Genomic DNA, 23,112 nt, shown 5'->3' on the forward strand with positions numbered 1-23,112 from the left:
ATGGTTAGTAAATGTTCTCATCCAGCTTGTTACATTTGACTATTCATGTTATATTAATCTCCATTCATTTTTTGGAGCACTATTGAAAAAGCTGCTGAAAAAAGCATAGTGACACTCTTTAAACAAATTGTAAATAGAGATTTCTTTCATGAAAAGTTACAGCCCTCTAATGCCAATAGATGATAATATAACTACTGGAAACAGACTAGGGATTATAACCTACTCTTTCTTTGCAAAGTCTTCCACAGGAAGTAGGATGTTTTCTTCAGTTCTTGCGTGGTAGAGTTTAGACTACTGAGAGTGATTTACGCACATTTAAAACATTGATAACTTCCAAATATGTGTATTCAGTATGTACAAAGACTGATAACTAACAGTTCTATATACATTTGTGTGCATATTGTTAATGCTATGAATGTGGTGCAAAGGTGTTTCTGATCACACAGTACTGAACTTGAGTTCAAATAGTATCCATGATTCAGTAGAGCTATTTTGGTATGTAATTTTTTTTCTTCCCAGTCACACTTGAAAAGTGGGAAAGCAGACAGTAGCTACACAGTATTAGATGCAGTTTATAGTAGCGTTAAACCCATGGCTAGAGGAACAAGGTTACACATTTTGGACCCATGCCCATTGCATTGTTCTACCTTCCAAGAATACATCTGGACTCAAAAGGGCAGCAATGGCCCTGGCCTGTGTGCTGGCAGAAACCCTGCCAGGGCCTCTGTAAATAGGTAATTCTCTTTAAGTGCTTGTTAACATTCAGAGTTTATCTACAGTGTGCATGCAGCCTGTATACTTGAGACTGGTGTTTTCAGGGAAAAAAAAAGTGTTTAGTAACCAAGTATGGACAAGGCAACTCTGATTACTGTGACTTTATATAGGACAAGAGGAGTATAAAATAAAGCTGTGAGCTGCTAGTTCATATGTAGCTCTTACACCTCAGATACTCAGCTACAACCTTTTGTTATACAAGTTTTCTCGTTGAAAAACAGAATCTACTTCAAATGCACTAGAAATTCTGTCTGAAACTTTGTTTGATAGGATTTTTCATTTAATGCCCCTCTTTCCAAAACCTGAATTTGGCAGATTTGTTATGAGTCATCTGTTAATTTGGTGCCTGTTAAAGGAGAAACCTGCTGCTGCAGGACTCGTAGGCCAGTCTGAATATGAAATGGATACAGATTTTCCAGCAAATGGGACAATAGAGTAAGTATTGGTTAGAGAACTGGATGTCATACTGTCTTTAAGGGTTCATTAATATATGGGATAGTTGGAGGAAAAGGCAGATGTCAGTTACTTTAAGATCCTACTTTATATTTAACGACTCCCTCCCTGCTCCAATTTAATAGATGCCTTTTTTTTTTTGACTGTTTTTCCCACCTGTCAGTGTGTAAGTGGTTGGATCTAGCGTAAAGAGGAGATGATTGTCTTCCACAGAGGTATCTGGATGCGGTTGAGAATGTCTTTGGAAACATCCTAACTTAAGCACAGTATAGAAAGTTGTGAATGGCAGTACCTCCTTGTGACTGTGATCTCTTTTTCAGGACAGTGTCCACATTCCATGCCTTGGTCGTTGGTGGGTTTTGCCTATATATTTTGTTGTACGATGACGCTGTTAATGCTGACCGTCTCTGGTAAGGCATGTTACATATATGTTGTGTTTACACAATAAAATAACTTAATTGGGAAGGAAAAAACTAATCCTGCAGTGTATCAATTACTGAAATAATTGTTTCATTTCTCATTAAAATATGCAGTTGTGATGTGTCCATTTTTATATCTGTACTATTTGATAATTCCAAATTATTTTGTCACTATTAATGTCATAGTGCATTACATCTCTCTGAAGTGGAATAGATAAAATATAAGCAATTGATTTGAAATAGCATATTAAATTACTAAAGCATAGAACCAAGAGTATAACTGTAAGTTGGCATGACTGAAACTATGCTATTTAATATAATCATTTAAAAATGAAATTGAAATGCTGCTGCAGGTCTGGAGTGTGTGTGTATGGGAAAAAGCTGGAGAGGTCTATTATATGTTTAAAATATATATGTATAAATTGATAAATTAGGTTGTTTATATTTCTGCCTCTCATAAAGCTTCTATTAGTCTTTGTTTTAAAAAAAGTATGGAAGTTTCAAGTGTTTTCTTCACAAGCAAAAGGAATATTTAATAAATGCACTTCTAATATTTTCTCTAGTTAACAAAATATTCTATATTAAGCTTATCTTTTCTTGATTTCTAGTTACCTTGTTTTGTTTCACACTTACTTGAGGGAGGAGGAACAAGATAGCTTCATTTTAGTTGAGTTAGTTATAGATTGCTATTGGTGTTTTGACATTTTATTCATTATCCTCTGGAAATCTTCCCTATAGAAGGAGGAGGCCATATTTTTCCTGAAGACTGACTAACTAGTTTAAGTTTCATTTAATATTTCTGTCATAGACTGTTGTTTTTAACCTTGTCAAAGGACCACACTGTGAGTCAGTTTAAACTTACATAAATTTCACATCTGATGCTTGTTCTGCTCTTTTGATATTGTAAATTAATGACAATGCAGCGTGGACTAGACAGGATGGGGCGCTTGAAGCGGTCTGCCGCTGACTTGTTATGTGGCTTTAATAAATGTAACATTAATTCGTAACACTAATTCGTAACACAAATTTAGGCAACATTGGCCTCTTCTGCATGCAGTGATATATGATTAGATTTTTGGCTGTTTTGAATTTTTTTCATTGCATTCTGGTGTCTTTAGAGAGACCAATTACAGTCTGAATCTCTTATGAGATCTGTTAATCATGTTGAAAAGCAGCATGCTATTATAACTCTCAGTGTGCGTTGTGGTAAGTTTTATTAGATCGAAGCTTTTATCCTGGTTTGTCTGAGTAGACCTTGTTCAAAACAGTACAAAAGAAGTCATGAATGGCAGAAATAAAAGCCTCTTGGCAATGATAAATAAATTGAGTCTTCACATTTACTAAATTTTCCTGGTATAATTACAGGAAAGATTCAAATTAAGCAGAAATTGAACTACCTATTGTTCTTAGTAAGTTTGAGAAATGTTATGTTAGATATTTTTGTATACTGCATTGAAAACTTAATCTTGCCTGTGGAGCCTAAGCATCCTAGATTACGTAAAAACATTAAATCTTGAAAGACAAAATCCATCTGCCTTTGGAGGAATTTTTTTCTGTATCTCTTCTATGGCTCCTAAATAGTTTCTTCTTTCAGATATGTTTACAATGATTCCTATCAGTGGTTTTATTTCCATTTGGTAGAGTAAGGGAAACTTTATATATATATTTAAAAATCTAGTGAAAGTATATCTAATCTGCATGTTTTAAAGCTTCAGGTTCATTTCATGGCAGCATTTCTGTAAATTGTTTCTTGGTTAAAATTATCTTAGTGGTTTTAGGAGTTTGTCAATTAAAAGTGCACAGAACACATCCTAGATGTGGAAATCAGTACTTTTAGTAATTAAACTAATAATTTTAAAATGTGTGAACTATCAGTGTATTTAAAACAGTTGAAATTATTTGAATTCATGTTCATGCAAGTAATTAAGTGCAAAGGAAGATCAAACATAATATTGCCCATGGCTTTACAAGTACTTGTATGCAGCCTGCAAATGAAATACAACTTTGTGTTAGACTTTCTCCTGCCAGTGAAGCCAGAATCATAGGGTGGTTTCCTTAGAATTTGCAGATGTCCATCATCTTCTAAGGCTGACTTCTACATTACTCTTAAAAATGAGATGGCTAGCATTAGTCTATGCATTCCCCCATATGTCATATTGGTTCCCGGTACACAGTAATTAAAGCCTTTGCTGACCATGTAGAGCTTTAACCATCTTTTTTTCCGGTCTGTTTTATGGCTTAGCTGTACAATAAGTCTTAAGTTGCTTATCATTTTGACATTGATTCGTAGCTGAATCCACACAGTCTTGATTTTAATTGAATAAGACTGAAGAGGAAAAAAAAAAAATTATATGGGAAATGCCAGATGGATTGTTGCAAGCCTGCTCAGTCTGGAAATCTAATGCCCTTTCGAAATGCACGCATAAGCTGTGGGACTTGGTCATTTACAGATATGAAGGATGCATAAGCCTTTCTGTAGAAGTCTCTTATTTACAATACAAGAAACATTTGTGAGTCTAGTTTCAGTAGTTTGTAAGTAAATGTCCAGGAATCCTTCACACAGCTTTCTTGTACAGTTCTAGCCCAGGTAGCCTTACAACATTACACAGATGCGCTGATTTTAGACTTGGGAAGGTTTCAATACAGACACTCTTTCCCTCTAGTTATTGCCACCATCTTTATGTAGTCATTGACTGTATGGCAGTATCCAATCAGTTCTTTTCTGTGGGTTTTAAAGATACCTATATCTATAATGGAAAATCTCAAGTTCTGAGCCTCTACGTAGGTCAGCCTAACTTTGGGGTTCACATGAAGCTTAAATGCATGGTGGTGATGATGCCCATATGTCTTGAAAGTAATCAGGATTCCTGCTAAGGATTTGGGCTCAATGGAGAGAGGATGTGGTATTACTGTCAGGTAATGCCTGAAACTAGACACGATAGATCCTAACAAAGGATAATAAAGACTGGAGCATTGATAAGTTACAGGGAAGCATCAGTGTTGTGTATTTATACCTTTTTTGATGGTCTAGGACTTCTTATAACACTTTGCCTTTTTTCTATATGTAATACAGTCTATAGATGATGTAGAAATTGTTTTTGAGGTGGTGAGAATAGCATGGTAGAAGATGTGGAGGTGGTAGAGATCAGATAAGGAGAGGGAGAAGATGTAAATAAGTAAGTTGTAGCTTCACTGAAGAGCAGGCTTTTTCATATGGCTGTCCACTTTAGAATCATTACACTTTTTGAAGTCTGATGTTTGATTAGTATTTTATATGACTCTGTATCTGCAAAGTATCTACAAAGAAGTTCGAGGGAAGTTGGTCGTGTGAACTTCTGTTTGTTATATCTGCCTGTGCATGTTCCTGTGTAATTCATTTGCCACACATACCTCCTTAGCAATCACAAAACAGATAGCTCTTCCCTTTTGCTTACTCAAGTCACTCCCTGTTTGTCACTCCTGTCTCTTCCTTGCATCAAAACTGGGCTGCAAACATCAGGGCTCGTAAGCTCATTGCACTTCCCATTCAAGGAGATAGATCAAGAAATCTAGAAGATTATAGACTAAACTCTAAGTTTTTCATTAATTGAGATTCATTTTGGATTCTAATGTGGACTCTTCTTGAAGGGGTGTGACAGATGGGCAGTACAGCCAGGTATGTTGTTGAAGTGTTGGTTTAGAAATTCTAGAGGTTTGTTGCAAGATGACCATTCTCCTGGAAAGAACAAAGGGAACTGGATCATTCTCTGTCTCATCCAGTTAAGTCATATTTACCAATATCAAGCAATCAATTTCATATACTCAGTTCTTTGCAATGAAGGTTCTTGAATACAGGCTTAATCTTGGTGATGATGTGCTGAAGTGTGTTGGGAGAACTTACAAGTTCGGTTATGATGTTGCTGCAGCTGCAGCTGGGAGCTCTAACAGGAGGGCTGTAGCTATTTAAAGAGTTCTGCTAAAATTGTTAGAACCCATCTGTCTATGCCCTGTGTCTAGCTGTGACTTTCAGAAGACCTACACCTAAAGAAGCACTCAGCCCACAACCAACCTAGCTCTTGAAACCAGGTTTTGAAGCCATGGAAAAATGTTCCCGTCTCAAGTTGTAGTTAAGAGAGCCTCTATGGCCAGTTGTAGATGGAGTGAGCTCCAGGCTTTCCTGGTAATGTTTTTCCTCACCTAATGGCAGAATTCTGGTTTTGTGAGTCCTTCTATTTTCCTGTAAGCTACCCTCTCATTCAGAGAAACAGTTAGTTTTAGATGCTAAGAAAGCCTTAAAATTTAGTGATCGGATTGTAATAATACAGGAAATCACTTCCACTGTTTCATTCCAATGGATTAAAAAATAATAGCTAAGTAATAGCATTTTACTGCTTTCTAGCTGAGGTAGACTTTGTATTGGAGGTGGCTGTAAGCACAGTTATGTTCCTTTTTCCTCAGAAGGTTTACAACAAAGATTGCTTTCACAGCTTGTCTTGAGCAGTCCACATCTTACAAATCTGTAGACCTGTTACTAGCAGCTCAGTTCTTACTTACACAAAACATATCTAGGTTGGATGCACAACTTAGTTTAAAAAAAAGTTACAGTCTTTATGCCAAGGAAAAAAGACTTGCTTACCAAACTCCTCAAAGTAGGAATGCACAGAGGACAGTGGAGGAAAGAACAAATATTACTTGCTGTAATGTGGGTGCTCCCCTTTCTTGAGCTGTATTCACAAGTTTGGGTTTGTTGAGCATCCTAGAGGAACTGAAGTTGTGTGTGTGCTACAAAGAGCTTTTCCTGCTGAATGTTTGGCACCAAAAGGGAAGGGACAGAAGGTGTGAAACTACTCTGAAAAGCATTTCTCCTCAAAGGTTCCTTGGCTTCAAAAACCTGGCAAATAATTCCTTTCATGTCTCCTTCTACTCTGTTTATCCCTATAAGCATCCATCCTCTTATGAATATGAAAAGCACCAGCTGAGCAAGATATTTTTGTCATCCTTAACACAGCTTTAACACTGGCAGAAGAACAAAAATGGAGACACAGAGTGTCATTTAAAGTGCTAAGAGACACTTCCTGGGCTGTTCTCTTTTATCCTCTGATTCCGGAGAAGTCAGCTCAGGGTACTTGCTGTATTTCAGTTCTAGTCTCTAGCAAGGCTCTTGGGGCAGTCTTTACCTCAAAGCAGGGGGTAGTCCTGATTAGGGTAGTTAGTAGATGTCTTATATCTGTGTGGAAAAGGAATCCACTTTAATGACTAGGATCTTCCTTAACCAAATCTCGCTGAGAATAAGGTGACCGGATGGACATTGTGTTTGATATGTGTATGTCCTTTGCAAATTACCTTGTTATAAAGGCTGTAACTGTGTATTTTTGGTATGTTTACAGGGGTGACCCTTCAATTGTGAGACTGAATATTGCTATTACCACAGGCTACCTCATTTCTGGTAATTACGCAACGCATATATAACATGCAGCTGTATATTTATATTGAGTCACTATGCCTATATGTTTATACTGAGCCACTATGCTGGAGATGTGATATGTGTATACAATACTGTTTCTACTGTGGCTTTTAAATTGCTAGTGGAGTTGTGGGTTGTGGTGAAATCGTAGGATCTTGTCAGTGGATGTGAAAGATGGAATGATATCTCCCCAAGCACTGAGGAAATGCCACGGTGTGGCTTTATGGTGGTTTGATACACAACCACCAACTCCAGCTCAGTTTTGTCCTTCAGCCAGTTGAGAAGGTATTAAATCAGTGTCCTTCACTCCCTTCAGGGTGTCTATAACTTGTAGCTCTTTTATCATATGTTTCTTCCTGTGACCTCAGAATGCTGGCAGAAGAATTTTAGTAACCCTCAGTACAAGCTGAAGCAAATGATGCCATAGGATCCTGCCTGCCCCCTTTTAGTCTCACTTCAAGCCAAAATTTATTCATGTATAAAACATGGAAATGTTTAATTATTTTCTTGGTATGGCACTTACCCCTACATATGTTTTGTGTTCTTAATTACCTACTGTCAACTAAAATTGACATGGGAATTTTGCTACAGAATGCTTTGGAGCTTTCTTTTATGGTGTGTGTGGATAATACTGACTGATCAAAGCAGAAACTTGTTGTGACTTGAACTATTTTCAGGGAAGACTTCTCATGTTAGGATGGAGTCTCTGATCAGAGACGGGACCGTGGACTTGATTATCTCTCAGACTAGATTTTTCACCCCAGTGGAACTGATAATCTGGTGATCAGCATACTCAGTTAAACTGTGGGTTAGTTTAAGTCTCTGTTTTTCCTGTAAGAACTTCAGCTCCCATGTTTAAATTCATTGGCATCTGTTTTTGAATAATTATGCATTAGACTTTCATTATGAATTAATGAATGCCTTTGAACAGAGACCTGAACCTGGCCACTCATTCTCTCTCACTTCCTTATATAGTTAATGTTTAATTATTGATAGGAAGTGGAGCGGCTATGTCAGATGATATAGAGTCCTGCTTGAGGACAGCTAATACAGAAGAGATCAAGGTACTCACTGGAGATACAAGAGACACAAGGGTAAAGTCTTTGATTTGGAACCTTGGTCAGTAACAGTCCAGTCCAAAGTACTCATTTGGATGAAGTAGGGGCAGAAATTGCTTGTTCCAGTACAGAAGCTAAAATATTATGAAATCTCAGACTGTCATGGGAGAAGAAAGAACTTTTCTGTCAAAGCTTTCCTTATAACATTAACTTAGGTCCACTATATCACTTTGCAGTCATTGGAAAATTCTGATTAAACAAACATGCTTCTAATTCCAAGTGCCCCTTGCAAAATACTTTTGGTAAATGCTTGCTAATAACTATTTGCTAATATAACTACTTTTTGATTCAGAGGTTCCCCGTAATAGAACCCTGCCTTTATTACATGTATTTGTATATTGGCTAGGCCCCCTGTAGGCCCACCCCCACCTTGCCATGAGATTTGGGATTCACTTTTTCCTTCCAAAATATTTCGCTAAAGCTATTGCTTTTGTACTTCCATTGATGTGGAAGGTAGTAATTTATGGCAACTGTTGGAAGAATACTGTGCTTAATGCTTTGACTAAAGTGTTTAGGATAAAGATGTTTTCTTCAGAGATAATTAATTCAGAGAGTTTCTATTGATGCCTTAAGTTGGCATTTATACCTCTAAAACTTAGAGAAACACTGTTTTGAGGTCAATGGTAGTGTAAATTGTTCTTTATTATTGTTTGTTTTCTCTTGTAGATTTGTTGCTTATTATTTACTACTGGAAGGCAATTGGTGACAAATTTTTTGTAATACATCACTTGGCAGCTCTGTATGCTTACTATTTTGTACTGGTGAGTGCTGTATTTTTCAGTAACGTAACAAGCAGATGAGATTAAAGACAATGCTTTTATAGATGTCATTTGCTTAGTGTTTAAAAAAATTCTTCATTGGTTGGTGTATTAGCTTTGTGAAAGGCCTATTTATATTTTCAATCATCATTACTTTCTAAATGGTTTTATCAGTCATTTGTGGTAAGTGCATGCCTTTTCAATGTAACAGTCCTTCAACAAAAATCTGTAACTTATTCAACTGCTGAAATTAAAACTCTTCTCAGTTTTTGCTGTAGAGAGACTTTGACAGGGGAGCTTTTCACATGGGTTATAGAAAGGGTTTAAAATAAAACCACAAGTCTGAATATGTAGGTGGGAAGTTGGAAGTAGTTTCAAGTGGTTATGTTCTGCTTGTGGTTGTATTTGCAAGGCCATATGTCAGTGATTTACTCTGGTGAATGTATGACAATCAGCTGGGTGTGTTTTTTCTAGGGTGTTTTTTTTCTCATTCCTTTTTAAAAAAAAATTGTTATGACACAAACTGATCCTCTGAGACTTCTTGTTTAATGTTACTTGGGTGGGAAAACAGTGGGTGATTAATTGTATATATCTATAAATATCTGTGGCATATGTATATTGAAGGGAAAAGGGAAAGAGAGGGACACTGTTCTAGGATAAAGACTAACTTAGTTACTCTGCTGCTGCTGGAATTTCTCAAAGATGCCCATGTGACTTGGTAGAAATCCCATTGACCTCCAGAATAATGCTCCTGAATTTCTTCTGAAAAGCTCATTCAGTAAATAAAGAAATCTTATAAAATACAATTTACTTCATTTACCACATTTCTATCCCTGCCTACTGTGTGAATCCCAGGCTTACAATAATAAAAGTGTTTAGATGCCAGATTACTGTCAGATTTCCCATGTAATGGTTTAAAGGGGATGAAGTACACTGACAAGTAAATACTCTGTTTCAGGTTGAAGACAATTAGATCTACTAATATTATCATGGATGAAAGTGAATTAGAGCTGAATATTAGAGAAATGAAAATACCACTACCAAGTCTAATTCCCGATGCAGAGGATTCATTAGTTTTTCTGGAGTAAATAGTGTAGTGTTAGTGTGAACTTCTTTTAAAGCAGTTATTACTATTTGGATACAGCTCTGCCCTTGGACGTCTCTGTGTTACTCTCATTCTCTTATCTTCAGAGAAAGTTACGTATAAGTATCTTATTTCAAAAATTGCTCTTGAAGATAAGAGAGAATTTGATTAAGAACGCAGATTTTCTGTTTGTAGTGCAAACTGACATGAAATGCCTGAGGTAGTGGGTATTAGCACATTCGGTGGGGGAAAGAGGAATCGTGACACACACTCTGTAGGTTGTTCAGGAGACCTACTGAAATCTTCTTATCTCTACATCTGCAAACTGCTGCTTACCCAGCCATTGTGTAATGGGATACTATTTCCAGCACAACCAAACGATATGGCAGAGAATATGCTCTACTTCGTCACTTGGAGGAAAGTGCTCAGTTACAACATGTATCAGTGTAAATGTACCACACAGTTACCTGGATACTGGCACGGAGAAGATGTGCTCTTCTTCCAACCCACAGGGCATGGCAGGGACTGCAACAGAGCTAGTGGAAAGGGTTTCCCCTGCAGTGGGGAGGAGAGAAGAAAGGGCTTCGTGTGCCCTTTCTGCTGCCAAGTAAGAGCTGTGAATTCATCATCACTTTGGCAACTTATGTTCCTAAAATAATTCAGGGACATTTTTCTTTAGCTTACAGTGTTTCTGTTTGAGCTTGTTTAAATACTGAGAAATCCAAAATGTTTCTAATCCTCTTAGACAGTAATAGTATCATTATAATTATAACCTATGACTACTTCTGCCAGTCTAGCTAGCTTTCCATGGCCACTCTACTGTAAGTCTTTTAAAGATTTATTTAAAGTAAGAAACTACTGAAGGACAATTGCAGCTTTTGTAGTAAACCTCATTTTGAAATTGTAAGGAAGTTTGCCCCAGCTGGCAAACTTGCTTACTATCAGTTTTAATAAAGAAGTTGAGATGTTGTATTATTCTGTGTGTACTTAAAGGTTTTAACAATGTAGATGTGAAATCTTGATTGATTTTTGTATGTCTGTTTTGTTTTGCTAACCAGAGTAAAGGTCTGTTGGCTTATTTTGGAAACTTCCGTCTGCTTGCAGAGTTCTCCACTCCTTTTGTCAACCAGCGGTAAGTGGTTAGGGAATTTTTGCATAGTTCTTTTAAATTTTAATCTCTATTATTATTTCTGTCACTTAAGAAGGTTTTTTTTTGTTGTTAAATGTCTGCTGAAAGGGAATTTATATGTATTGAAGTAAGGATTACTATGTAGAAACCTTTTTTGCTATGAAAACTTTTTGCTGCTATAGCTGCAACAGTGTAACTAATGTATTCACCCCGAGTTCCTTTTTAGAGTAGACCAGCGTTCATACGAAAGGCCAGATTTTTATGAAACTACTGAACAAAAAAGTTCACAAATATAATATTGTTTGCTAGCCTTTGTATGGTCGTTTAATTATTATTATAAAGCCATCATTTTCAATAGGGATTTTTGTTAGTATCATGGACCAGGAAAAGTTAACGTTGTCATCAGAATCCTAGAACAGAATTGCATTGCCCTATATAATTTGAAGTTTATTTTGCAGTACTGCACGTACATAGATCAATATTAATATATGCATATAAATAGATAGAATACTATAAATTTATATTCTATATTTACTTTCAAAAATAAGTGCTCAAAATAATTTCCAGAATTAAGTTAGAAAAATAGTAAAGCATCTAAATATATCTGGAATGGTTAATCTTCACACTTGTGATCAGTGAAGAAAGTGGCAGAAGGCTCTTTTGCAGAGCTTAGTGAAAGTGGAAGCCTGCCATGGCTTCTGGTTATGGTGTTGCTACTAGAACTGCTGCTGTATCAGAAATTGTGACTGTAAGCTCTGAAATATTTAATGAGACTGTAGCATTCTTCAGATCTCTAAGAATAAAAAAGATTGTGCTGAGATCCCTTTCGAACATTAGCTTGGCAAATTCAACTTACAGGAGGGCAGGGTGGGATAATGGAGCTCTCCAGAGGTTGCAAGTGCAGTTGAATGGGACACTATAATTTAATGTAGCCTGTCTTCCATGTGCACAGAGAAACTGAGGAGTAAATAAACACTTCTTTACTTGTTATAGTAATACAAGGTAGAGGAAAGTAAGAAAATGAAAAAAGATGGTATTACAACCTAGGTTTCTATATTGAAATTCATGTCCTAGAGAATGGCCATTCTCTCAACTGACTTCTACCATGATAGGATTTCATTCTGGGTTAAGTGGTACCTATATCGATGCTTACCTTTCAGACTGTGGCATTAGGAAATATCATGATACATCTGGCTACTAAAAGTAATATATGTTATACTTTTAAAATGCCTATGGTGAGATCATGTGTCTTTGAATACTGACATTTACTGTTTTCTTAGAAAAACAGAAATCACTGTAGGATATAATAAAGTCCCTTGCACTAAGGGATGTCATCTCAGTGCATGAATGGTTTTCTTTTTGGTTTTTTTTTTTCATTAAATTTGAAGAGAACCAGACCCTTAAGATAGTAAGTAGTGGATAATGATAAGACTTACATTACGTTTCTTGTTTGCATTCTTAGTATTACCAAAAGAGCTATTATTAAAATATAAAATGGTATTTTAATCTCAGACCTGTCTGTGTATTTCCTGTCTGTGTTGTTAGGGATATCTAATTGGAGGTTGTCTCCATGCCAAGCGTTTAGATCTTTTAATGTTACTGTCAGGATTTATGTAATTAATTATGAACTGTGGTGGGTAGAATTGCAATGATAACTGTGATTTACTGACTTTATTTTTTGGAATTTGCTGGGAGAGGGATGTTGCTAAACAGATGTCCAGTTACCTATATTGGCATATTGCAGTATATTTAAAAACCTTTTTTATATTACTTTTGGAATCTGCATTGTATATATCAGTGAAAGTACAGGCTCTGATTGCTAGTCTGACCAAATATATCAGGTCCCTCTCCATCATCCCAGTAAGTATTTCTGTGTTGAGGTATCCTGCTTCTAGGCTGGACTGCCACCTCGAGTGCCTGGATTTTAATTGTCTCAGTTGCACTCTTAATGAATTCCTGGAGTATTTCTGTTAAAGGTGGATGTCTGGCAAATTGTTTTAGTATATCCATAATTACGTAGGTTGTAATCTGTAGGTAATTAAATTAAAAACTACTTAAAAAACCCATTTTAGAACTGTTATTTTGTTAAATAGTTTTACCCTCATATATTCTTGGAAATAAACTCATTATTCCACTTCCCCTCCCTGTCTCCCATCTTGAATACAGTGATATAAATAATGTTCCTCTGGTCCTGTCTTTAACCTGCCATTGTTGAACAAATTTTTCTTGTGTTTATTCTGGTTTAAGTGTGAATGATAAAGAATTACAGGAGGTTGTTGTTCCTTTTTCTAGGAATTCAACCCACAGGTTCTGTGTGCTAGGCAATAGATAAGTTATTGCCTGTCTACTAAGGAATTAATATGCAAGAATGTTTTGGTTTTTTTTTTTTTAAAAGACTGCTTATGACCTGGTAGTAGTAGTGGGAGAGGGGGTTTTTAGATTTCTTTTTCATTGCATAACATGCTAGATGTGACATGGTCCAGTGCCATTTACAGTGCCTCATTCTGAAGTTCTGTTTTCCGGCTGAACAGAACCAGTCAGAAAATCCCAGATCTGAGAAACTGGAAATTAGAGCTCTATCTAGATTTCCGTATCCAAATACAATGCTAGAATTGCGTTCAGGTAAACTAATACAATTTTAGTTGACTGCTGGTGCAAACTATAGTAACAACTAATAAATTTGTATTTATCATTTTAAAAGAATTTGAATTATAGTGTATTATGCAATAGTCACTGAAGTGCACAGTGGTTGTCAACTGGTTTAAAATTCAAATCAGGATTTTCTACATGTTATTCTGCAATGTACTGGATATCACACACTGCTTAAGTGGGGAAAAAAAAATGCAGCCAATCAGAAGAATTTGCAACTAAACCAAGACAGAGTGCAATAATTTAGAAATGATAAGGGTGTAGGAGCAATCAACAAATGAAATTATTAATTTTTTTAAAAAATGAAATAAAATTGTTTTTAATGAGATGGGTTCAAGTCTGCCTGGTATCTGTGAACACTTCTTTTACAGGTGGTTTTTTGAAATACTGGGATATCCCAAATCTTCAAAGGCCAACATCATCAATGGTGTGCTGATGACAATTGTGTTCTTCGTGGTGAGGATTGCCGTCATGCCTATATATTACAGCCATGTCATTTCTTCATTTGGAACAGAGGCTTTCCAGAGATTAGGATTTGCAGCCCAGAGCGCCTGGATTATCTCAAGTGTTGTCTTGGATGTTATGAATGTGATGTGGATGGTCAAAATTGCAAAAGGATGCTACAAAGTCATTTGTCTTATTGGACAGGAGGAAGCCAAAACTCATAGAAATGGAAAATCTGACTAGAAATCATATGCATAAAATGAAATTTCTGCTATGAAAATAGTTTGGATTCACTGAAACAGTGCACATTTTTAACATGGAATGCTCCTTTTAAGGAAACAAGATATTACCTCTATACTGACCTTACTCTTTCCCTAGCCACACTGCCTGCACACCCAGGGCCACGCTTTACGGATCCTGTCCACTGAGGAATAGAAGCAAAAGCTCACACAAATGAGTTCCACGTGTCTGTTCTAAGCAGTTACAAGCTACTGGAATTAGAGAGGAGCAGACTGGTTATTTGCTTGTTGTCCACCAGTGTGTTCGAAGTGTTTCACTCAGGTTTCTCAGATTAATGTGTTTTATAAATCCAGTGAATACTGACATCTCTTTTTTTAGAAAACAGAAAAACTCCCCAAACTCCTGATATGGTGCAGTTTCCTGGCACGTTTCTATGTTTTCCTCTAGGAACAACAATCAAGATTTCATTCTTGACAACTTTTTAATTTTTGCAAGACAAGCTAAAAATGTAGCTTTGATTCTGTGAAGTCTTTTACCGCTTTTTTGTTCTGCCTTATATGAATGCAAACCATTTTGGGAAATTTATGAAATAATTTTATCTAAAATGCTGTATTATAAGACTACAGAATATCTTAATAATTGTTAAAATTCTCTGATCTTGATGGGAAGGATTCACTTTTGCTGTGTTAGACTACATGCAATAGTATATCTTCTAAATTACCCGTGGAATTTTTTTCATAAATTAGTATGGTAAATGATGTGTGGAAACAGCATAATTCTTACTGGAGTGTTTTTTTCCTTTGCTGCTGCTACCTTTGAGAAGTGCTACAACTCTCCTCAGTATTTTTAACCCTTGGCTATTTGGATGTGACGTTTAATTGTAAAGAGATTAATTTCATCTCTATATGTGACGTGTAACTTACAGTAATACTTTATCACAGAAATGACCCTTTTGATATGAAGTGTTGAGGTTTTTTGTCACATTTTCCTTGTTAATCACATGAGAAATCTGAGGTGTTAACTGAAAACATTCTTGAATTAACTGTGCCAAACTTCTGTAAAGCTACACGGTAGTTCTGTAGAATGACAGTTCACTTCTGTAGGCACACATTTTATTTTTTCAAACTGTGTATTTTTCAATAGGTACTCTGTTCCTTCTTCTGCAAGCTTAAAGGTTTGGAGGGCATCAGAGAGGAATCTTACCACGTAGGAATAGTCTAGAATCTAATTTATAATACAATTTGAAGCAATTCTGGGTTTTGTTTTATTTTTAAAATGATTTTTGAGAGCTCTATTTGTGTGTAGTTCGGTTTTGTTTTACTTACTTTAAACCATATCTGAATTGGGACTGATTAACTTCTGTTTTTTTCCTCGGTGTGGGGCTTTTTTGGTGTGGTTGTTTTTTTGGTTTTGTTTGTTTTTTGACATTGCTTGTTATATCTTCTGGTAAGATGTGCTAAAAGTATCCATTTTCACTTAGTACTTTAGTGCACATCCCAGTTACTGTAGCAGACTGTTTAAGCAATTTATTTTTAAACAAAAAGATAGAATACTTACTCTGTGTAGGGTAATTAGTTTTTCTCTTGTCCTGTTCCCTCTAACAAAGCTGGGTGACATGAACTCTCCCCTCTGTAGTTGGAGGTGTGAGTGCCCAATACTGTGCTCTTGGGTGAGGGACACAGCATTCCCCTCTTCCAGGGATCGGCTGTCTGTAAGGCTCCAAGAGGACTGTGTAGGCTGAAATGCCTTATAACAAAGGCAGCTGCGATGAGTTTAGTTCCCCAGTTAAAATGATGTCAGGGAGTATTGTTTAGGCTAGCATAATATGCACTTTTATAAGCCTAGTTCCACTGTTTAACTAGGCAGGCTTTTCTCCAAAACTGTTTCCCAATCCTGCCTTGTTAAGGGAGCTATCAAGGATTGTTAATACTTCTATTTTTTGGATACCATGCTTATTAATACTTCACAAGCCTGCAGACAAAAGATCTGTTTATGCCTTGGGAAAGTTGGCAGTTGATCTGTTTACCTGTATGATTTGAGAGAGCGCAGTACCTTATTTGGGTATCAGTAAATCCATAGTCTTTAACAGCTGATCCTGTGACCTGCTTTGCTGAAAGAAACAAGACTCCCTTTTATACTAATTTGCAGAACCTGGTATCTTTTAAAATAGTGATTTCAGTGTATCGAATGCAAAATCTAGGCTATGTACAAAGGCTCTGTGTTTCTATCACCTTTATGTTTTAAAGGTGTACATGAAATACTTGTGCTTTTAAAGTCACTAGATCAGGGAATTATTTTGTAATAGCTTGTTCCTTTCTAAAATAAATTTTAAATTGAGTAAATTCCATCATTTTGGAGAATATGTTTGAAAGTAGAAGTCTGCCTTTGTTACTTGGAAAGTAGGATGAAAAAAAGATTGATAAGGAAGATTATTTGGAACAACTCTTAAGGTGATAACTCATGAAAACTTTTTGAAATTCACCCCTTCTTAGCATTGATCTTTACTATTTCAGTATTTTAAATTTTTTGTTTTCAATGGAGAACATTTATTAAAATGGTCCATCTCCTTCACTTCTAGATAGATGTGTCTGAGAGGAGAAAAAAAAAGTCAAGCTAGAATAAAATTATGCTAAAACTACACTGTAAAAAAACCAAACCCCTGCATAATATACTTTGGGCAACAATCTGAATGGAAGGGCAGTGGGTAATTATTTTAAAACATGTAATATTTTGGATTGCTGTACAAAATTAGTGTAATTAAAACAATATTTTGCAATGCATTAGGTTTAAATTTTCTAGTATCTTTTTTTAATGTGTTAGTTATGTCCTGATGCATCTACTATATGTCAGAATACAACTTTCTAATGAAAACAGTTATTAACACTAGTGTATTCAGCAAGGACTGTAGTAAACAGGCTGCAAAGTTGTGATGTACTGAATGCATTAGTATAGGGCACTTTTTACCAGCCATTAAAAGCTTATAATACAGCAAATTAGATAGCTGCAGCATCCATTTTTCAATTGCACTTCATTAATTTTAAAACTGTGGTGAAATATTGATGAAATCTAATGTTGCAAGCTTGTGTCTCTGCTTTTTTATGAAAAAAAGAAAATGCATGATAAGTAGCATCGTAATAAATGCTACCTTTAGAATGTAATGTTATTTTATTAGTGGCATAAAACTTCTATTTTTAACAGATTCATCATCTAGTGTAAAAGCAGACTCTTGGTATGTCGCCAGGTGTCTTTGCCATGGACATAACCAAATGCAAGAAGTTAATCTTGTAAAAATGGCTCAGATACCTTTTTCTTTTACATTCTTCAGTACCAGGTGACATAAAATAGCACGACGGTCATGGGAGAGTCTGTTTGTACCAGTAAGGCTGTATGTAGGAATGCAAGTTTCCCTTTTTTATGGCTTTACTTTTTCATCAAGAGTAAGTACCACTTTCAGAACTACTACAGGGGCATGGTAGGTAAAGTTTTGCTTTTATAATTGATTTGTGGATGCGGTACTTGCAGAGAGGAAATGTACTTCAAATACTCATTTTCTTGGTGAGCGTTCCAGTGGTTTTTAATGAAGTCAAGAGCCTTACACGATGGAGATGCTTTATGGGTTGTCTGTGCGCATTCTTCAGTGGTAAGAATTACATCTCTGAAGCCTACTCTACCTCTATAAATACATACAATCTTAAGTAAGCTCAATAATTTGATAACTCAATTTCTTAAAAAAGAATAATGAAAATACCCTATGCACAGGAAAATGAGGGGAGCTGACTTTATGTATAAACTCTTGACAATTCCAAATTTTGTATTAAAATTTATAAAAAATTAATTGCAGTGTCTGGAACCAGAGAATTATTTCCATCTCTACTTAGAAAATTATGGGAGAAGTTTACTCATACTGCAGAACCTAACGTTAACCTAAGAGTAAAAGCTTCCACAAGTGAGTAAATGCGTTCAAGCAGGTTTAAAGAGGAGAGGTGGAGTAGACTTTGAGAACACAACTATAGGGATCCAGATGTCTTCCTACTGCTGTGGTTGGGACAACAGCAGACTGATACATAGCAGAAAGGTTTAGGTATTTCTATATCTCTGTTCACAGTGGAGAATGAAACTTTATACTTCAAAATTTTCAAGCTGTATAAGATGGGTTGTCAGTTGTTGGTTGCTGTATGAAAAGGACTTTCTCTCCTGGACTTGTGTGTGTTTATGTACATACAAGCTTTCCATAAAAGATCATTTAATAGAGAAGTTTGTAAAATTGTTTTGTGATGCTTCTGCTGAGCCATTCAGAGGAAAATAAAGGGCTGCTTGACAATTACTCCAGCTTAGGATCAGGTGCAGTGTTGGCTGCTGGTGAGAGTCATCAGTAAAGCAAATAAAAAGGGACTAGCATTTTCAGATGAAAAAATGCAAGTGTAGAAGACTCTGAAAAGTGTGGGCAGCCCTCTTTACTGTACAACAGCCTACTGTACAACATATTATCTGGCTACAAAGAACTTCATGAGGAAGGATTTGTTCCTGGTGGAGTCCATCTGTGGAATATATTTGACAGCTGGAAAAAGAACAGTATTTCATTGCCGACATCCTGACAGCAGTCAAATGGAAATAGTGATCAATATTTATGAACATTCATCCAAACCCAGGTAAAATCTCTTTGATGGACAGGTGAAGGTCTTAGGATTTTCTGAAAGCAACTTGAAAGTTCTTTTTATGGTAGAGATGATGAAAGATATGCTGCTTGGGATGTTTAGAGATCTGGGATTAAGCATCAAATCATACTTTTAGGTGGTAATACCTGGTAAGGTTTCTTATCCTTTACAAATCTCTACTAGCTACCTCCTTTGATGTTCTTGCTCTATTTATAATAACCAAGCACTTTATAGCTCAGTAAAGAATGGAAGGTAGCTATGAAGAATAAATGGTATTGTTTGGTATAAGAAATATTTTGGCAAAACTTCTGAGATCAGTTTCATTGTGTGATGTCCTGCACGGAGGGGGTGTCTGATTATAATGATGTATATAAATTTTTAATCTAGTTGTAAAGGAAATGTCTTTAAGAGAGTGAATTATGAAGAGTTCAGCATGGCTTGGTATCAACCATATAATGATTTCAGTGTGCTATTTATAACCTCCTACTTATTGAAATTGAAATATAAAAGCAAATAAAATATTCTTTAGCGTATCTTTATTTTAATCTGTGTGGGATGTCAAACATTGTACTTGTCTTGTGGGCAGGACATGCTTTTATGAGCCTATAAATATTTAACTATATGAGAATCTGCACCCATGTGGAACATGTTGCATGTAAATTGTCTTCCAAGTTTTAAAATTTTGATATTTTAAAAAACTTGCCTGGTTTGAAAGAAACATTTAAATATTAATACTGGGCTGTAATACAGAACATAACATTTTGAATGCAATACAAAATATATTGGTTTTGCTTATTGTAACCCTATTCCAGTTTCACAAGAGAAATCCATCATATGATGGGGGGAAAGGAGGAAAAGGGCTAATCATGAGCTCACCTATATAATTTGCACACTTAATATGCACACATCGAAATATCCTGGATTTGTTTCTAGCATGCATATACCAAACAGTGTTTTCTTTAATATGGATAGATACCTATATACGTAGAATAATTTAACATGTAAGCATAGCTAACCTGATATAAAACCAAATTACAAAAACTGTTGGGAACAAATGAGTTACAAGTTAGTCATAAGTAATGGAATCTGTAATTTAAAAATGTTTCTATAATCTTCTGTCTAAGAAGAAACTTGAGAAATATATCTAACTCGTGCACAGCAAGGATGAAAACTATAAATTCTGCTGGACTGATTTCTGGTAAATTTTGACAATCTGGTTTGCAGTAAATACTAATACTGTCACAAAATGTCAGGATCGCATTATTAAATTCAAATGGTAATGTGGCCCAATTGAAATAGCAATCCTTATCATGGCACAAGAACTTTAAAATGCAATATAACAATTCTTCAGGTCGGTGATAAAAGTAATCAGTCTTAGTAAGGCAGATGATTAAGTATTAGGGGTTTAAATTTACTTTTTATTATAAAAATATTTCTGAATTATTTGTTTGCATTTCAGTGATATTGTAAAGCATTTCTATATTTTGATTGAGCAGTTTAGGAGCTTGCATAAAATGATATTGGCTGATTTTTTTTTTTCCTTTGATATATGCAATAATGTCAATAAGCAATAAATTGCATGTTGTATGCAAGGTATCGGCACTTCATAATAAAGGAAAGGAACACAGTTTCTTATTTGTGAATTTTTTTTTCTTAATATGGTAAAAGTTTATGTACCTATAATGAATGCATCATGAAAGAACAATTTTCTTTGGGTTCAGTTCAGAAACAACTAGCTTATATGGTTATCTTGACATTTCATGCTGTGTCTTTTTTTATTTTGAAAAAAGGTGGTGAGGCAGTATAAAGTCTGAGCCTCACTGTTGTTCAGGTGGCTGGACTTTTAAAGGCTGAAATTCTGTGTAGGACATCACTGGGGCGAGGGATGTAACTTAAACTAGAAATTTTGTTGTGTATTGAGAAAAAACTTAGATAGTAGAACTGTATTGCACTGTATTGTAATACCACATCTTTCAGGAATAAGCTGGACAGTTGTGTGAAGGCTCTAGGGATAAAGAGCTACTGTTGTCAATGTATTATAAATGTGATGTGCTGCACAGTCCCTTACTGAATACTAAGACAGGCAATTAAGTTCCTTAATATGGGAATTCCTAGATTCTATATGTGCAGTGAACATATGCCTAGGAAGCATGAATTGTGTGGTAAAACTCGGAGGTTTTTCTGAGCATCCTCAGAGGAAGTTGCTGGTGTTTCACATCTTAACCACTGGCTTCCAAGCACAGGAATTGCCTATAAGTTGTTTTGTATTATGCAATGGTTAAATTACTACAAGAAAACACAAAGCATTCCAGTGGTTTTTACTTTTTTCCTCTCATCTTTTAAAGGGTATTCAGTTCCATTTGTAAATTATGTTCATAGGATACTAATTTTACACTCATTAACTAGTCAGTCTGTTTGGAAGTGACTGGGAATGTCTGCAAATGTTATTAGGGGTCAGATGCTATATAGGTCAGATTTTCAAATGCTTGAGGAAGGACAATGGGGGCTCGGTGGGAGGCTTTCGTATTGGCACTGAGCAGCTTTTAACACTGAATGGTGGAAAGGAAGGACTAAGCATGGCTGGGAACAAGGGATGCCTTTCAGTGAGCCATTCTTAACCTGACAAATTCAACAAATCTTTCTTAAAGGGTGAGAAACATACCTCTCCCTAAGATGTAGGATATAGAAAGTATTTTGTACATCCACTTCTTTGTCATGTTCTGGTGCAAAGTTGCTCTTAATTTTCTCCCAATATTTTTTTTTTTGATCACTCTTTGTGTTCTTGCTGAAAACTTTATTTTCAGTGCTTGGATTGGTGTGATAATTCTGTATTAGGTTTATTTTTTAAATTTTTATTTAATCTTCACAGTGGTTATGTGTCACTTTTCAGATGGTGAACTGCTGTTGTATCTTCTTATTTTGCTGTGCTTTTCTGGAGTTCACAGTATAATATACCTAAGGGTAGACTGTGTGCTTCGGTGAGGTGGTGACCTTGGTGTTCTTTGTAATGCTTTACATTGAGGAAAAAGTATTTGCTACTTGGCTTAGCTTATAAAGGGTGAAAACTATTTTCTATATGACGACTAGTAAGTAGAGCAAATGTTGCTTCTGGTGGAGTGTGGTGGTGGAAAGCAGGGAGACTGCATATCAACAACATAATCTACTTTGAGAGGAGGGTGTAGAACCAATTCCCTGTTTGAGAAAATCAGAGATATGTGTTTTACCTTAGTCGTTCTGCCACCGACTTGAAATATTTGGAAGGAGAGACATCAGTTGGGTCTACAGGAGGTGCTTATTAAACTGTTGTCAAGTGCTGCAAATGAAGACTAAAAATGGTTGGATCTTGTTTAGTGCTGCTTACACAGCTGTTACTGTTAATGTAGTCTTCAGAGATTTCAGCAAAGCCTAAAACTTGGGCAATGGTGGAAGCAATCATAATGTTTTCTAAGGCTTATAATAGAGACTCAGTTATTGACATGGTGCCACTTTCCTAACTCCAGATTCTCAGTGTGCTGTGCCAATAATTCTTGCGTGCAGAAAGGGTAGGAAACAATTTCCTCTTACATAATAAAGACTATAAAAGGGCAAAAATGAGTGAAAAAATGGATATTTGATATTACTTTATACTTACATTTTTATTTTGTGTTCACACTGAATGGCAATGTCCTTGTTAATAAGAAAGATTCTATTTTGAAATATGGTATGTGAACATGTTCTTAAAAGCAGTCTTGACAGGCGTGTATAAAACTATTTTTTAATTCAGGTAGTTATATAATTTGAAATAGTGCTTGTTACAATTGCTTCAGTGTGGTTTAGAATTTGTCTTTATGAATCTTTCTGATCTTTTCCAAAAGAAATGGGAATAATTCATTTCTTTCCTTACACCAAAATATATACAAGAGGGTGCAAGAGATCCCTCTCCCAGATTTGAATTTGGATTTTCTTC

General features: G+C 35.8%; 1 protein-coding gene across 2 annotated transcripts in view; it reads left to right on the forward strand.

The window, feature by feature from the left end:
* The window catches only part of TLCD4 (TLC domain containing 4), a 29,417-nt gene extending 8,621 nt beyond the window's left edge, over window positions 1–20,796 (forward strand). For both annotated transcript variants that reach the window (XM_074876559.1, XM_074876558.1), the window contains exons 3-7: window positions 1,548–1,637; window positions 7,013–7,071; window positions 8,874–8,968; window positions 11,108–11,181; window positions 14,199–20,796. In XM_074876559.1, the coding sequence (XP_074732660.1) occupies window positions 1,548–1,637; window positions 7,013–7,071; window positions 8,874–8,968; window positions 11,108–11,181; window positions 14,199–14,514 (634 nt within the window). In that variant the 3' untranslated portion in view covers window positions 14,515–20,796. The remainder of the gene's footprint in view (window positions 1–1,547; window positions 1,638–7,012; window positions 7,072–8,873; window positions 8,969–11,107; window positions 11,182–14,198) is intronic.
* The last annotated feature ends 2,316 nt before the right edge of the window (window positions 20,797–23,112 follow it).

This window comes from Strix uralensis, chromosome 8 (assembly GCF_047716275.1).
Source record: "Strix uralensis isolate ZFMK-TIS-50842 chromosome 8, bStrUra1, whole genome shotgun sequence".
Taxonomy (NCBI): Eukaryota; Metazoa; Chordata; class Aves; order Strigiformes; family Strigidae; genus Strix; species Strix uralensis.